General features: G+C 34.5%; 1 protein-coding gene across 16 annotated transcripts; it reads right to left on the reverse strand.

Annotated features, from left to right (window-relative positions):
* Nucleotides 1-222: 222 nt before the first annotated feature.
* On the reverse strand, nucleotides 223-12,083 carry LOC107023705 (protein DJ-1 homolog B-like). Of its 16 annotated transcripts, none has more exons than XR_003578904.1 (4): nucleotides 7,991-12,083; nucleotides 7,842-7,909; nucleotides 5,907-5,963; nucleotides 223-494 (listed from the first exon to the last, which is right to left on the reverse strand). XR_003578904.1 is itself a non-coding variant. In XM_015224482.2 (4 exons), exons 2-4 carry the CDS (start codon nucleotides 10,338-10,340, stop codon nucleotides 467-469), a joined length of 264 nt encoding a protein of 87 aa, XP_015079968.1. In that variant the 5' UTR covers nucleotides 10,341-10,359; nucleotides 11,276-12,083; the 3' UTR covers nucleotides 223-466. The 16 variants fall into 16 exon arrangements, 4 of the variants coding, with proteins under 4 accessions (XP_015079968.1, XP_015079967.1, XP_015079966.1 ...); XM_015224482.2 differs by lacking the exon at nucleotides 5,907-5,963 and having other exon boundaries at nucleotides 10,173-10,359; nucleotides 11,276-12,083; XM_015224481.2 differs by lacking the exon at nucleotides 5,907-5,963 and having other exon boundaries at nucleotides 10,173-10,359; nucleotides 10,494-12,083.
* Nucleotides 12,084-12,809: the final 726 nt, after the last annotated feature.

Genomic DNA, 12,809 nt, shown 5'->3' on the forward strand with positions numbered 1-12,809 from the left:
CCTCGAGGAGGACTAAGACTAGCCTCTTAGCATTCGTCATTACATTTCATAGGTTAAATTAGCGGAAAATTTAAAAAAATTTAAACTACTTCTTCATTGAGGTTTACTTAGACATCTCGCTTACACATAGCATATATTTAGCGAGTATACATAGACTCCTTGTATAGGAAGCAATACATAGGCTTCTACTTTTATTTCACATACATAATATAGCAATATAGATCGTAAGAAGTCTAGAATACGTCTCATATTAAACCATCTAAGTCGAATACAACATTTTGGATTCTACCCATACTTCATTACAATAAAGGTCTCATATAGGCATATACAAACTCAACAAGAAAGAGAATGAACTAAATTATCTTTAAGACTAAACAATATCCAATAGCAAGATAGTGGCATCGTCCTCGGAAGGTGAGGACCTACCGAACACTTGAGAAATATCCAAGTAGTCTTCAAAGGCCTTCTATAAGCTCAACGGTCGGATCCTACATCTGTAGTAAAAATAAAAGATGGGTTAGTACACACTTGTACTAAGTATAAGTATATGCACATAAAACATTTGAAATCATGCTAAAGATGTTATTTATTCAAAACCATGTTGAAGTACTTTGAAAAGCCTTATGCACAATCATGAACACATATAGACCAACAATTACATAATCTATAAGTCAAACCCATGTACAACACAAGACCAACATCATCAAGTAATAGTCAAGTCAACATGTATAGAGTTCACAAGTACATCACATAAGCAAGACTCTTACTCATAACCCCACATCAAGCCTCCAAGTGTAATGACCAAGTAAAGCCCCATAACCTTACTCAACCAATTAAACCAAATAAGGGATCATAAGCAATACAACATCATATCGAATCATCAATGTGTAAAGTCAACATATGCATAGCATTCACTTCATAAGATCATAAGAATATAAGAACAACCTCCTAAGGCTTCTCTCAAGGCAAACTAGTGCAAGACATAGGTAGAGTTCCATATCCTTACCTAGGCTAAGTCAAACCTCTTAAGTTACCCTAGTTAGTGTCTACTTCATTACTTTATTTTACCTTCAGGAAGACTTGTCTTAACTGACATAGACCACAAGAGCTAAGTGTGGAATCCGGTGTTGTAAAACCTTACACCGATGGAAGGTGGTCTACCGGCCAAAGTAGTACCAAACATGAACATAGCATCTAAGTGGATCCACTAGCTAGTATTCCTATGGTGGCAACATATTTTATGGAGCTTGGGGATTGTTATGGAAATATCACTCTATGCCCGTTTTGGTCTATGAGGCTATCTGAGGACTATGGTGAACCCTACCTTTCCTCCTTGCGAAGGCACCACCCCTCATCTAGAAGTTCACTCGGTGCTAAGCTAGAGTCTCTTTTGAATGTCTTTAATTAATAATATGATAACTTAGTTTAGGTCATAGGAGAATAGATCCTTGTATAGTCATAGTCATTATTTCAATAGGAATTGCACAGAGAACATTGTTTCAATACAACCCTCATACGTGAGATTAGCACATTAACCTTATTACATCATAGTAAGGCACATAGGTACTTTTATAACCAACCTTATATCATTACATCTTAAGCATAATATCACAATTACATAATTAAGACATTTCAATTCAACATCATACCAACACCTACTTAGGCCATTCACAAGACATACTTCAATTGAACTACATCATCAATCACAAGCCATCATAATTTAAGTAAAGGTCGGGATCATAAAGACTTACCAAATCTCCTTCAAAAGTCATCATCATAGTCTCACCATCAACAAACCAATTATATCCAATAATAGGTGTAGTAACATTAATCAATAGTAAATTAACACAAGAACTAGGTCAACTACATCATTACTATCCCAATTAACTTCAATTCACAACCTAGGGTTAGGGGAGAAGGGTCAACATGAACTCTTTAAGAATTATATCCAATATCACCAACACATTACCCTAATTAATACATAAATGCATTAGAATAGATAAAACCAATCTAACAATCAATACATTCTTCAATTCCCATCAATTCATAACCGAGATCCAAGATTTAGGGAATTTGGGTAAAGGGACATAATCTATATGAAATTTCATCAATTAACATCAATTAACAAACAATCTACACTTAATTAGTCATAGTTAATCACAATTTATCATCAATTTGAAGTTTAGAAGAAAACCCATTGGAATAGGAAAATTTCATGGAATTGGGTAATTTAGAAATAAACTTTGAAAGGACCTCTTGGGGTTAGGATTACCAACAGTGAAGAACCCATACCTTAATGAAGATTAATCCACGAAATTAAAGTGAAATCCTAGATAAATCGGTTTTCTTTCTTCAAGCTTTGTTCTTCCTTCAATGGAGGATTTGAGGAGAGAGAAAGTAGAGAGAGATGAGAGCTTTTGGGTTTGTTTTGGGTATTGGGTTTAGGTGAGTAAAAATGACTTAAAACTGACCCTTAGGCTATATATAGTCACCCCCTAAATTATCCAAAAAACCTCTCACTTAATTGGATTTTTTTGTGAAGTCAAAATGCTTAAAATACGATTTCGACGAATCTGGGAAGTGGCTCCGCGTCGCGAGGCTGATTTCTGATTTTATTTTCAAAATCCCGGTCGAGGCAGTGAGCCTCGTGGAGTGCACGCGTCGCGAGCTAAGATTTTCCAAGCTGCGTGGAAGCTGTGCGTTGCGCAGTGGGGGCCAAATCTAGGTTGCTGCAAAACTGTATTGGCAGCCTGCCTACCCATGTTGGAGTCATCCTCAAGGACCCTTCGGGTGGTCCTTAGGGATTCGTTATTGAACGTTTAGACCCTCTATACTACATTTTACCTATCCAAAGTCTTTTTACAAGTTTTAAACTTCATTTGACCCTCTCAAAGCTTCACCAAACATAGGGACGTCAACTAGTTCAATTTAGCTAGTTTCTAGACGTCGAGGACGTTCTTTGGCGTCTTTGCTCTACAACTTCTCGGATGACTTATAAACTATATTTTAGGTCTTAAAACAGTATCTAGACCCCTAGACACTTGTGTTAGACTCTAGATTAGGTCTTGACTTTTTGGGGTGTTACATTATCCCCCCCCCCCTCCTTAGGAACATTCGTCCCCGAATGACACTAAACTTTTAAAAGGGAAAGGATAGGCTCAAGACTAGCAGTCAACCAACAATATACAACATCCATGATTTACAACTAAAGGAGTTTTACACAATTTCATCCAACACATAATCATGTCATTTACACAAATAAGTCAAAACATCAACTTTCACACTTAGGAGTTCAAACTCACAACATGAAGAATATCCTTCTCACAACAACAACATGGGCTCAACATATCATTAAAGAGTCAATTATGTCAAAGTTCCTTTCTCAACATTCCAACATGCTCAATATCACCTTATGAAGGCAACAACATACCAAATACACAAATAAGTGCAATTCAAGCAAAAGAACAATTTTCCATGATAGTTCATTTTAGCACAAGCCTTTTATCATTTATATTGCATATCTTCGCAAAACAAGTCAAAATCGAATTAAATCATTATTTTCATTATTAATAGGAATAAATAACCTTAATTAGAACAGAGATGAGGATAACAGGACTTCATGTCGGCCTCGGTCTCCCATGTTGCTCCCTCGACTAGGTGATTCTTCCATAACACCTTTACGAAAACCACCTCCTTGTTCCTCAACCTCTTCACTTATCTATCAAGGATTTCAAACGGAACCTCCTCTTAGAGAGATTCTCTTCCACACCTAGACCCTCAATAGGAAGTATGGACTCGAGATCATCAATGCACTTCTTAAGCATGGATACATGAAAAACCCGATGAACCGAAGATAGTTCACTAGGCAATTTCAACTCGTATGCAACCTTTCTAACCCTTTGCAAAATTTCATAAGGGTCCACATAACGAGGAATCAACTTTCCTTTCTTGTCAAATCTCACCACTCCCTTCATGGGTGAAATTTTTAGATACACTTTATCACCTTCCTCAAACTCTAAGTCTCTTCTCCTATGGTCGGCATAAGATTTTTGCCGGCTATAGGCTGCTTTCAATCAGTTCCTTATTATATGAACTTTCCCCAAAGTCTTATAAATCAACTCGGAACCCAAAAGTGAAGACTCACCCACTTCAAACCATCCAACTGGAGACCTACATGTCCTACCATACAAGGCCTCAAAAGGAGTCATAGATATAGATGAATGGTAACTATTATTGTAGGAAAACTCAACCAAATACAAGCTCTAAGCATATCCTTAAGGGTTTGAATAGTGCGCTCCGCTTGACCATCCTTTTGGGGATGAAAAGTGGTGCTCAGCTTCACCTTGGTACCCAACTCTTTTTGGAACGACCTCCAAGATCTAGATGTGAATTGTGCACCTCTATCCGACATGATGGATAACGGAATACCATTGCGACACACTATCTCATCTATGAAGATCCTTGCATAATCCTCCGGAGTATGTGGAGTTGACGGGAATAAAATGAGCAGATTTGGTCAACCTATTCACAACCACCCATATGGAATCATGTTGCTTTTATGTCCGAGACAAACCTACCACAAAATTCATATTTATGTGTTCCCACTTCCAAGTGGGAACAATACAAGAAAGTGGAGATACAACGACATTTTAAAACTGTCGTATTAACAAATTTGTTTATTGACATTTGTTTTATATTTGGACCAAATGTAGTAAACTTTAGTGTCGAGAATTTTTTCGACATTTAGGTAATTTTCAGAAAGAATTCCTGACATTTATTTTGTGACATTAACGTAAATGTTGAAAAGAATTTGTGTCAATTACTTTGCAACATATATAAATGTCGGTAAGATTATTACGACATTTATTTTTTGACATTTATGTAAATGTCGACAAGAAATAGATTGCATTTATTTTTGACATTTTAGTAAATGTCAATATAAGTATATGACATTTATTTTCGACATTTAGGTAAATGTCAGCTTGAGATATACGACATATATTTTTGGCATTTAGGTAAATATCGATATGAAATATATTTGATACTTGTTTTCGATAATTAGGTAAATATTTGTATGAGATATATGACATTTATTTTTGACATTTACGTAAAATTGATATGAAATATATGACATTTATTTTTGACACTTAAGTAAATGTCAATATGAGATATATGACATTTATTTTTTCGACATTTATAAAATGTCACTTAAACTTTCTGACACTTAGATTAAGTGTTGATAAAACAAATTTCAAAACACTTGTGACATTTATAAAATGTCACATTGAAATATCTGACACTTTAGTTAATGTCAATAAATGCTATTATTGAATGTCATAAAAATTGGACTGGTATTGGTCCCCTGGCTTCCGAGTGGCCGAACTTTGAATAACATTCAGGTCAAGGATAAATAGGTGGAACAATGAGATGCTACAAAAATTTTGTTCCTACAAATACAGTTCTACATCAACCATATCCGAATAGGAAAAACATCAATGACATTCTCAATATGATTTGGCACAAAAGACTTCCTTTTTAGATTGGAGGATCACAACAAAAAGAGTTACCCTAGATGATACCATCGTGAAGTATCAAAAGAATAACAAAAATAAATGGATTTCAACATTAAATATCCAGTCCTAGTTTTCAACATTAGACTCCAAACTGCACATGTTTCCCCACTCCTAATCTTTTAATAGAAAGCATCTATGCCAATAAGGTATGGTCATTCTTTGCAAACTCTCTAGGAATACTTCATCAAAATCATAGTAGCCTCATGTGAGTTGGTGGTGGGATATCAAAAATGACTAATTGAATTTTTCTAAAAACAAACATATTAAGGAATTGATGTGAAATTTTCCTCCTTTTGAAAGAAAAGAAAGATCTTGTAGTTTTTTCGAGCGTACCCACGTCTTTTTGTTTGTGCCAACTACGGTAGTTCCAGTCTTCCTGATCATGTTAGCCTGAGAAAAAACATTAAATTGACTATTTTGATACTTTACGAAATACAAAACTTCATATTTCATGGATTACATAAGTGTGCCAATTTTATCAAAAGGAAAATAAAAAAGGAATATATATATATATATATATATATATATATATATATATGTGTGTGTGCTTCAACAAAAAAAAAAATATATGTTACCAGAATTCTGGTATCCTGCTTGATACTTCCCCATAGGAAAAGGACATGACCTTCCTAGTTACTCTATAGCACTTCAAACATTAAAGGCAGAACAAAAATAGAAGTTCTGTAAACATCATAGTCCAAAGAAATTGTTTATAGTCAGGTTCAAACTTGAATCTTTAAGAGACTCTCAATAAGAGTACATCCAACAATCCAATAATCCTATCCTAGGTCGAGTCATTTTAAATATCTATTGTACCACTTACGAGATCTTTGCTTGGGATTGGCATCAATAAACGTCACAATAACATGTGAAGAAGTTTCTATGGAAGTTCAAAACTTCCTCTGATGCTTCTTCTGACTTATCCATGTCCATTTCCCAGAAAATCACAAGTGTTTCCAACCCAAAAATGGTGGCATTCTAACAAGAGAAATGTGTATGCTTGTGAAGGCACATACACAGACCTCATCCTACCCTCTTTGCTTTCACTTAAATACGGGGGGGGTGGGGGGGGAGATAAAGATGATTGGACCACCCCAATGAATCTAGCTTGTCAATATCGGAAAAGAACCAGCTTTTAGCCAGAGAACAGAAAGCAATACAATGTTCAGCAAGTAGAAAGTTTCTCATGATCCTTTTTTGTATTGATGTCCAAGTAAATTTCCTTTTATTTGTTTTTAAGTATTTCTGATAGTTAAACTTGCAATTCCTAAAAAAAGCAGAAACCAAAAACTACTTAATGAAAAAAATGTTCATTATTGTACGAACCGATTCCGGGACCCTACTAGTGGAATCACACTATGTATGTTGTTGTTTATTGTAAGAACTCATCTTACAATAAGCTAAAAATTCCAGCAAACAGATTTATTTAGCATACAGTGAACAACATAAGACCTTACCAGATTTACATATTCACATATTCAGTTAAATTATTTCCCTTTCCGGAAGGAAATGATCCTATCTGTAGAATTAATCATCTCTATCAGTCGCATGCAATAAGTTCATAGAACTGAATACATATTCCAAGTACATTATTACCGACATCTGCATTGGTACTGCATGAGCTATAAATATACTTGAACTAATCTTAAAATTATATTAGAACACATCAAACTATATAAGACCTCCAGTTGAAGGTCCCAAATCTAATGTAAGCAGATCCAAACTGCACAAACATATCTATAATTTGTTCCACTGATAACTTGACAATGACAGATTCAGTAACAACATTTACAAAGTTAAGTGTCACGTTTTTGATGTTGCACATGATTAATAAATCAATATTCGTACTGGGTCTATTCAGACACCAAAAAACAAACCTGGAAACATTTGAACTAAACTACATCCAGAATTTTCTGGTAATAAAAAATACCGAGGAATCATGCTATTTTCTTCGACTCAGTTCCTGGACAAGGCAACAATAGAATCTACAAATTAATTGAAACAAGCTCACTATTTTAGAGAAACAAGACTGATGTGAAGCAGGGTAGCAATGTGCAGGAGATGCAAACCCATAATCAACAAAATAATGCCAAAAATACGGTAACCCAAGAGCTTGCACCTTATACTGTGATACAATTTTTTTCGGCTAAATTGAGGCATAATGAGGGTTCAAACATGGACTCAAGGCAGAAAAAGAAACAAAAATAAGGGCTGAACAATAATACTGACAGAAGTATAAATTAAGAAACGAAAAAGTAATGAACCTACCCCCTATCCAGCTCCTTGAATATCTTGTCAAAAACACGACAAAGTTCCAAGATAGTATACAATTGCGCCTGAGATAGAGTCATGACATTACTGAGTACATGGTATCTCAATGAACAATAACACTGCCAGCAGTACAAAATGAAGCTTACCCCAGCATCAACAGAAATAGGCCTCCCAAAATGGTCCATCTCAGATTCAAGTTCATCTATGCTTTTATTGATAACCGATATGATCCGTGGTATTTTAGCTTTAATTACAGACTCCAAATGTTGAAACAGAAAAAACTCAAGTGTTACTCTATTTTAATTTATTTAGGACTCTTTCTTGAACAATAAACATACCGGTGACCTTGGATATACACCAAGTAAAGGTCTTAAATGGAAGGAGATAAGTGCTATCACAGGAAGTCAACTTCAACATAAAAGTACTTTGCTTAAACAGAAGAACATCCAGTCACAAACTTCATCACAAGGTGCAGCAAGAACTGAAGGTGTTTAGGGATGATGCGGCTGATTTTTCATGTGGCTCGAACTATTTTTAAGTCGCGTATTTTGGTTGTGAATAGGACGATATCAATTTTTTGTTGTGAATTTTGATGTAACTAAACACAGTGATTGATTTTCAGCCCAAGTAGTTATTGTAAGCTACTAAACATGATGACTGATTTTTCATGTGGTTCGAACTGTTCTTAAGTCGTGTATTTTGGTTGTGAATAGGATTGTATCGTATTTTGGTTGTGAATAGGATGGTATCAAATTCGTGTTATGTTTTTTGATGTTACTAAACACGGTTTACTGATTTTCATCCCAAGTAGTTTAATATCATTTTAGGTTGCTCTGCAAAGTGAAGCCTTACTTGGTTTCTATGTTTCTATACTATACAAACTAAACCCAATCAGTTTTCTACTTCGAGCTACTAAAAATGCTTTGTTGACTTCTGTCCTTAGCTGCTCATAGTTGTTTAAATAGTTGTAATCAGAAAAAAAAAATTGATGAAGTAGTCTGTAAAAAGTGACAATTCAATAGAAAGAAAATATGCTCTATTTGGTTGCATAATGATGCCACAAATATAGTCTGACTAGTTTAGGTGTGTTTTTGATATTTTATTATTTTTAGAAAGAAGAAGCCATGTGGGCAATCAAGGCCACACGCGCGTAAAAGAGTGTGCACACACACATTTGGTCCAGTATGTACAGGGGTGTTTTTTTCAAACTTAAGTGTAATAATTTAGGTGTGTTTCTCCCACTTTCAATAGTTTGGGTATGAGACTCAAAAAAAAATATAGCTTAGGAGTGTTTTAATCACTAAAGATATTCTAAAGTTCTAGCAGAACCTCAATAGATCTTTTGACACAGACTATTATTAGTGATCACACTAAATGCAGTAATAATCTAGAGATATTTTTCTTCTGTTTTAGTTTTACAGACCAGATTGACCTCTCAAAAAAGCATTTCCACAAAAGAAAAAGCTTTGCTTCACACAGAACAAAAAGGCGAAAAAAGACAATCAGTACTGTAATTTAAAAACTAAGAGGGGATATAGTAATATTTGTGCTCAAAAGCTTAGTTTGACTGCCACAAATTTAAATCAGAATCTAATACTGGCAACTCTGACTCAACTCTGAGGGTAGGTAGTAGTACTCAAAAAACCATGGACATGGAGTTGAAGGAGTGAACATCAAGTGTTATAGTTGAACAACTGAACACGAGTTTTATATCTCGTAGTAATATGACACATTTAAATGTCTCTCCGGAGACAAGTTTATAAGATCATAATTTTTCAAGAGATCTAGAGCTTATTCAATTGGCCTCTTTCTGTGAGAAGACAGGTCACTGGTGTATTATTGGAGACACAAGTAAACTTTAGCATTTACTAAAATATTCAAGAAAATAAAGGGGTGACATCTGGCTAGAAAGAGTGAAGTTGAGGCGAGATTAGATTGGATTGTGGCAACAAGTGTTACCGGAGTGATATCTGGTAGAAAGATACCACAAAATGTGAAAAGGAAGTTCTATATAAAAACTATAAAACCAAAAAACGTTACATAAAATGAATATTGGACGACTAAAGTCGAGCTATGAGTGTCAGGGAGACGTGGATGCTTATGATGGATGAACTGTCATACAAACCTATACAAGACTAAAAAATACTACATCGAGTAAAGGTACAAGTAAGACATATAAACTGACAGGAGAGACTAAATTATGCAGGTATTAGCTATTTTCAAACTTTAGACCAGGAACTAAACTAATAATTTAGTATATATTGATGTTCAACTAACCAATGTTCAATTCAGCAAAGCCTAATTTTTGAGCTTGAACAATAAACATACCGGAAGCGAGATAAGGTCAAACTCAGTATCTACAGAATCCGAAATTAGAGCATCAGCAACGATCTTAATTCCATACATTACTTCAATCTGAAGCTGATTCTCAACAGAAGCAACAATTACCTCCACACCAGCAATCTGCAGTATAGCCTCAATCGGAAGCTGTACCATTCACAATCGGAACCAATATCTATAAAAAACAAATGTATAAAGGAACCATAAACAAATCTACAGTAATTATCATATATAGTAAACTTCAAAATTATGAATCCGTCTCCGACCAAAAATCATTTTTCGAAAGAGAAAATTTTAGATAATACGAACCTTCTAGTAGCAGAAGCCATGGCTGAAATTGAAGTTCCTCGAGAGAGAGTGAAAAAGGAGTGAACTTTGGGGGTTTGGTTGAGTTTTATAAAGGAAGGGAAAGGAGGTAGCACATAATCTCTCACCTCCAATTAGTATCGACCCCTCATTATTATTATTATTATTACAGGAGTGTTTGTTCATAATTATACAAATCAACAAATGAAAGGAAAAAAATTAATGAGTTGGCCTCATGGACCAAAAAACCCTATCTTTCCCAATACCGAGCGACTCCTAGTTGTCCCAATATCAATCTAGCCACACGTCTAAACACAAGAAAAACAAGCACACACACAACTATAGAAGAGAATGAACACATGAAGTACACACATACTAGGATTTCATGAGTCCAAAAATCTTGTACATAAAAGATTGAAACACAAGTCTGACTACCTATATTTAATATAAATAAAAGGCATACTTCTGAAACAACCCAAAGATTCAAATTTTAATATTATAGGTTCACAGTTCTCAACCCAAAGACTCCAATTTTAATATTACAGGTTCACAGTTCTCAAATAAAAATGGGTAGCACAACACAATTACATAAATATTCTCACTTAAAAATGTCTAGATGATTCACATAGTTCTCAAAAATAGGTTGACATGCATACCGAGCAAGGAGACCTACCTGGATTTGTCCACATAATGCCTAATGAGTTCAAGCTTTCCAACAAGTACAGATAATAAAAATACAACAAACTACCATATTGAGAATTGAATTTACTTCGATGAAAACTAACCAGTTCAGAAGAATCAATCCAGAAACACAATGAATGTATTCCAATGATTGTCTAGAAAGCAGAAGAGCTCCGCAGATTTCCGACTATCAATGATTATATAGGAAGGAGGAGAGCTTGAGAGGCTTCCCAATTTATTTTTAGAGAGAAAGAGAGTTTGAGGGGATTTTTTGACAGCAATCAGTCATGAGGAAAGAATGAGATGAAGTTCTTATTATATAGTCAAGAAAAAGATTACACATAATATGGTCAAGTAATGAAGAACGAGCGACAACCCATACAGCTAATAAAATCAGAAATCTCAACCCTTGATGAATGAACAAAACCTGTGAATCCCAAATCTAACAGTTCCTTTGAAGAGCGTATTGAGTGGACATATAACTAGAAAAATCATCCCAAAAAAAAGATCGACTTCAACAGTCCTTGATCAATTTAGACTTAACTGTGTTCATCATCACTTCCCCAAGACTAGAGAGGTGATTGGCTAGCTTCTTTATCGCTGGCTGACTAGAGTCCGTTGGTCCTTAGTGGAGCGGAGAGAAGTGGTGCTGGTGGTGCTCATGGGAATTCTGGACGGAATTAGTGAGAAGAAGAGAGGTGGAGCAAAGACCGGCGCCGGAGAGAGGAGGTGGTGTAGGTGGTTCGCTTGTGGGGTTTTCGGTGAGAGGGCGAATGAGGAGATGGCGGCAAGGAGTGGAGAGGGGAATGGGGTGTCACTGGTGATTTAGTGGGTTCCAGCGTCGGTGACACAGAGAAGAGGAGGGTGGTTCACGCGGCGATTTGCTGGTTCTTTTTTATATTTAGAAGAAGAGAAGAACGAGAATTTTAATTTAGGATGATTGAAGTAGGAAGAAAAGGGTTGAGTGAATCTGAACCATTGATCAAAGTACGATGGACGATTGTAATTTGATCGGAATGAAATAAACGATCAGAATTAATAGATTAAATTTAAATTTAAGTTATCTGAATTGGCTATAATTGAAATAATCTAATGACTAAAATTAACATAAGATTGAATAGAAAAGGCTAAAATTAAAATAAATTGGATAATTATAATTTAAATAATTTGCAATAAGATTAAATGAATATCTACTTGACTATAGTTTAATACACATATTAAATAAATTCATATAAATAAGTAGGCTTAATATTAAAGACATTTTTAATAAATATATAAAGAAATTGTTTAAAATTTAACAAACGTTAAATATAACAACAACAACAACAACAATAATAATAATTATTAATATTATTATTATTATTATTATTTTATAAATTACGAATGTCAAAGTATATAATTATTTAGACAAAGTTAAAGAAAAATTGAAACATGTAATAAGAGAAATATGTTTTAAAATGCATATTTAATCGAATAACAATCTGAAGATGGGTCATAGGTTAATCAAATTAATTGGGTGTCAACAAATAATAATTTCATAAATTAGGATTGCTAAAGTATATATTCAATTAGATAAAATAAAAATAATTTTAAGTAAATAAAAAAAAACCTTAAAAATACATATTTAATCAAATGTGT

The sequence above is a fragment of the Solanum pennellii genome, chromosome 6 (assembly GCF_001406875.1).
Source record: "Solanum pennellii chromosome 6, SPENNV200".
In the NCBI taxonomy this organism is placed as follows: Eukaryota; Viridiplantae; Streptophyta; class Magnoliopsida; order Solanales; family Solanaceae; genus Solanum; species Solanum pennellii.